At 66.4% G+C, this 4648-nt stretch overlaps 1 protein-coding gene across 1 annotated transcript; it reads left to right on the top strand.

Annotated features, from left to right (window-relative positions):
• Positions 1–346: 346 nt before the first annotated feature.
• LOC134160947 (hornerin-like) lies at positions 347–3379 on the top strand (the record flags this gene model as incomplete). The annotated part of the gene is made up of 2 exons (XM_062613418.1): positions 347–763; positions 1225–3379. Coding segments are annotated over exons 1-2 (2572 nt in total), but the record flags the coding sequence as incomplete, so codon positions are not given.
• Between the last annotated feature and the right edge of the window lie 1269 nt (positions 3380–4648).

The following is a 4648-nucleotide window of genomic DNA, read 5'->3' as shown; positions in this document are numbered from 1 at the left end:
CTTAATTAATTCCTGATTAATCTCTTATTAATTCCCCGTTAATCTCTGATTAATTCCCCGTTAATCTCTAATCAATGCCCTATCAATCTCTAATTACTGCCCCATTAACCGCTAATTAACCCCCAATTAACGCCGCTGGCTCTCACCTCCTGCCCCCCCCCCCGCCCCCCGTCACGTGCCCCCCCGTGGCCCCGCCCCCTCCGCTCATCCCCATTCATCCCCTGCGCTCCCGCCGCGCGCTCCCGCTCCAGGTACCGGGGGGGGGGGGGGGGGGGGGGGGGAGCTCCCGGTACCGGTCCCGCTCCGGGGGGAGGGGGAGGGGGTGGGGGAGGGGGTGGTCCCGGCCATGCCCCCCCTCGCGCTGCTGCTGCTGCTGGGGGGGGGAGGGGGCCTCGTGCTGAGCACCCCGCCCCTCCCCCCGCGCTTCCTCTGCACCCCGCTCCCCGCCGAGCACGCGTGCGCGGGGGGGGGAGGGGACCCCGGCCCCTACCGAGACCCCCCCGGGGGGGAGGGGGAGGGGGGCGGCTCCGGGGACCCCCTCGGCGCCGTCCTGCGCCTGCGCGAGGCGCTCGTGCGCCAGCGGGAGGTGGCGCTGGAGCTCGCGGCCAAATTGGGGAGGTGCGAGGCGGAGAGGGGGGGGAGGGGCGGGGGGGAGGGGGGGGGGGACCCGGACCCCCGCCCCCACCAGGAGGAAGAGGAGGAGGAGGAGGAGGGGGCGCAGCGAGCGCTCGAGGGGCTGAGGCAGCGCCTGAGGCAGCTGCAGGTAATGGGGGGGATGGGGGGCAATGGGGGGGATGGGGTAATAGGGGGGCAATGGGGGTAATGGGGTGATGGGGGTAATGGGGGAGATGGGGGGAGATGGGGGGTAATGGGGTCTATGTGGCTGGCCTCCATGGGGTGTATTATCCTTGTGCCCTTCCCCCACACTGACCTTCCCCTCCCCCCACCTCCCCTCCCCCCTTCTCGGCCTCTGCTTGACCGCGGGGGGGGAGGGGCGGATTAACGGCTTAATGATATCCGGGGAGGGGGGGAGGGGTAAGGGTGAGATGGGGGATGGGGACCTATGGGGGTAGATGGGGTCTATGGGGCGGGCTATGGGGGTCCATGGGGTGCTATGGGGCAGGTTATGGGGTTCTATGGGTTGTCTGGGGGGTCTGGCGGGTTCCATGGGGTGGGCCATGGGTTTCTATGGGGCAGCCGTGGGTCAGTGTCCGGTCCCGGCAGGGCCGCAACGCCTCGGGGCTGCGGGAGGCGCTGCAGAAGAAGATCCGGGTGCTGGAGCTGCAGCTGCATCCCCATGGCAACGGCACCGGTCCCCATGGCAACGGCCACCACGGCGACCACCCCCACAAGCAGCATCCCCATGGCAGCCCCCACGGCGGCCATCACCATGGTGACCACCACGGGCACCACGGCAAGGCCGGGGACCACGGCATCCTCCATAGCAACCACCACGAGGGTCTCCATGGCAACCACCACGGTCACCACGGCGACCACAGCAAGGCCGGGGACCACGGCATCCTCCATAGCAACCACCACGAGGGTCTCCATGGCAACCACCACGGTCACCACGGCGACCACAGCAAGGCCGGGGACCACGGCATCCTCCATAGCAACCACCACGAGGGTCTCCATGGCAACCACCACGGTCACCATGGCGACCACAGCAAAGCCGGGGATCATGGCAACCACCACAGCATCCTCCATAGTAATCACCACGAGGGTCTCCATGGCAACCACCACGGTCACCACGGCGACCACAGCAAGGCCGGGGACCACAGTAACCACCACGAGGGTCTCCATAGCAACCACCACGGTCACCATGGCGACCACAGCAAGGCCGGGGACCACGGCATCCTCCATAGCAACCACCACGGTCACCATGGCGACCATAGCAAGGCTGGGGACCACAGCAACCACCACAGCATCCTCCATAGCAACCACCACGAGGGTCTCCATAGCAACCACGACAGTCACCACGGCGACCACAGCAAGGCCGGGGACCACGGCATCCTCCATAGCAACCACCACGGTCACCATGGCGACCACAGCAAGGCCGGGGACCACAGCAACCACCACAGCATCCTCCATAGCAACCACCACAAGGGTCTCCATAGCAACCACGACAGTCACCACGGCGACCACAGCAAGGCCGGGGACCACGGCATCCTCCATAGCAACCACCACGGTCACCATGGCGACCACAGCAAGGCCGGGGACCACGGCATCCTCCATAGCAACCACCACAGTCACCATGGCGACCACAGCAAGGCCGGGGACCACAGCAACCACCACAGCATCCTCCATAGCAACCACCACAAGGGTCTCCATAGCAACCACGACAGTCACCACGGCGACCACAGCAAGGCCGGGGACCACGGCATCCTCCATAGCAACCACCACGGTCACCATGGCGACCACAGCAAGGCCGGGGACCACAGTAACCACCACGAGGGTCTCCATAGCAACCACCACGGTCACCATGGCGACCATAGCAAAGCCGGGGACCACGGCAACCACCACAGCATCCTCCATAGCAACCACCACGAGGGTCTCCATGGCAACCACCACGGTCACCACGGCGACCACAGCAAGGCCGGGGACCACAGCAGCCACCACAGCATCCTCTACAGCAACCACCACGGTCACCATGGAGACCATGAGAAGCACAGCAGCCACCACGAGGGTCTCCATGGCAACCACCACGGTGACCACGGCGACCACAGCAAGGCCGGGGACTACAGCAACCACCACAGCATCCTCCATAGCAACCACCACGAGGGTCTCCATGGCAACCACCACAGTCACCACGGCGACCACAGCAAGGCCGGGGACCACGGCATCCTCCATAGCAACCACCACGAGGGTCTCCATGGCAACCACCACGGTCACCACGGCGACCACAGCAAGGCCGGGGACCATGGCATCCTCCATAGCAATCACCACGAGGGTCTCCATGGCAACCACCACGAGGGTCTCCATGGCAACCACCACGGTCACCACGGCGACCACAGCAAGGCCGGGGACGCCCTCCATAGCAACCAGCCTGGGCGCCATGGCGACCACGCCGATCACCACGGCAACCACAGCAAGGCCGCTGAGCATCACCAGCACCCCCCGCACAGCCTCCTCCATAGCAACCACTACGGTCGCCATGGCAACCAGCATCCCCTGCCCCACAGCAAGCACAGCAACAACCCCTTCGAGGAGGCCCATGGCGACCGGGCCGGGTACCCCCATGGCAACCACTACGGGAACCACGGCAACCACCACCAGGAGCATCCCTGGCGCCGTCTCCATGGCGACCGCCAGGACCACGAGGAGGAGGAGGACCACGACGACCCCGAGGACCACGGGGACCCCCAGGACGAGGACAAAGGTGAGGGGAGGGGGGGGGCCCAAGGATGGGGACCCCCATGGGTGGGGCCCCGATTGATGGGGACCCCAGGGCCCAGGCTTTGAGGGCCCCCATTAATGCGCCCCCTCCATCGCCCCATGCCCCCCATTGCCTGCATTGCCCCTGTTCCCCCATTCCACCCCATTGACCCCATTCCCATTGCCCCCATTGCCCCATTGCCCCCATTGCTCCATTACCCCCCATTGACCCATTCCCCCCTCATCACCCCCCATTTCCCCCATTCCCCCCTTCCCCATTCCCCCCATCCCCCCATTACCCTCAATTTCCCCCCATTGATCCCCATTACCCCTCCATCTTCCCCCATCTCCCTCCATTACCCCCATCCCCCCATCTCCCCCCATTACCCCCCATTGATCCCCATCTCCCCCCCATCCCCCAACCCCCCATTACCCCATCTCCCCCCCATGTCTCCCCTATCTCCCCCTCATCCGCCATCTCCCCCCCTGTATCTCTCCCTGCATGTCCCCCCATCTCCCCCCACATCTCCCCCCATCTCCCCCCCTCCCCCCATCTCCCCCCCATCTCCCCCCATCTCCCCCCCATCTCCCCCCATCTCCCCCCATCTCCCCCCATATCTCCCCCATATCTCCCCCCATCTCCCCCCCATCTCCCCCCATCTCTCCCCATCTCCCCCCATCTCCCCCCCGTATCTCTCCCCCTTCTCTCCTTATCTCTCCCCCCATCTCCCCCATGTCCCCCCATCTCCCCCCGTCTCCCCCCATCTCTCCCCCCATCTCTCCCCCCACCTCCCCATCTCCCCCCATCTCTCCCCCCATCTCCCCCCATCTCCCCCCCATATCTCCCCCCCATCTCCCCCCCATCTCCCCCCCGTATCTCTCCCCCCTTCCCCCTCCTTATCTCTCCCCCATCTCCCCCCATGTCCCCCCCATCTCCTCCATCTCCCCCCTGTATCTCTCCCCCCATCTCCCCCCACATCTCCCCCCATCTCCCCCTGTATCTCTCCTTCCATCTCCCCCATCTCCCCCCTCCATCTCCCCCCCCTCTCCCCCCATCTCTCCCCCATCTCCCCCCCCGTCTCCGGGGCCCCATCTCCCTCTCCCGGTCTCTGCGTGCGTCTCCCCCACGCCGCGGCGCTCCCCCCATCCCACCTCCCCCCCATCTCGCGCTCCCCACCTGGAGCTCTCCCATCTCTCCACATGAGGGGGGGGCGAACCTGGAGCTCGTCATCAATCAGGGTGAGGGGGGGGGCGGACCTCCCCCATCATCAGG

Source organism: Pezoporus occidentalis, unplaced genomic scaffold (assembly GCF_034315485.1).
Source record: "Pezoporus occidentalis ecotype Australia unplaced genomic scaffold, CSIRO_AGI_Poc_V1 ctg1664, whole genome shotgun sequence".
In the NCBI taxonomy this organism is placed as follows: domain Eukaryota; kingdom Metazoa; phylum Chordata; class Aves; order Psittaciformes; family Psittacidae; genus Pezoporus; species Pezoporus occidentalis.
Note: the sequence above shows the minus strand (reverse complement) of the source record. Positions and strands in the feature narration are given on the sequence as shown.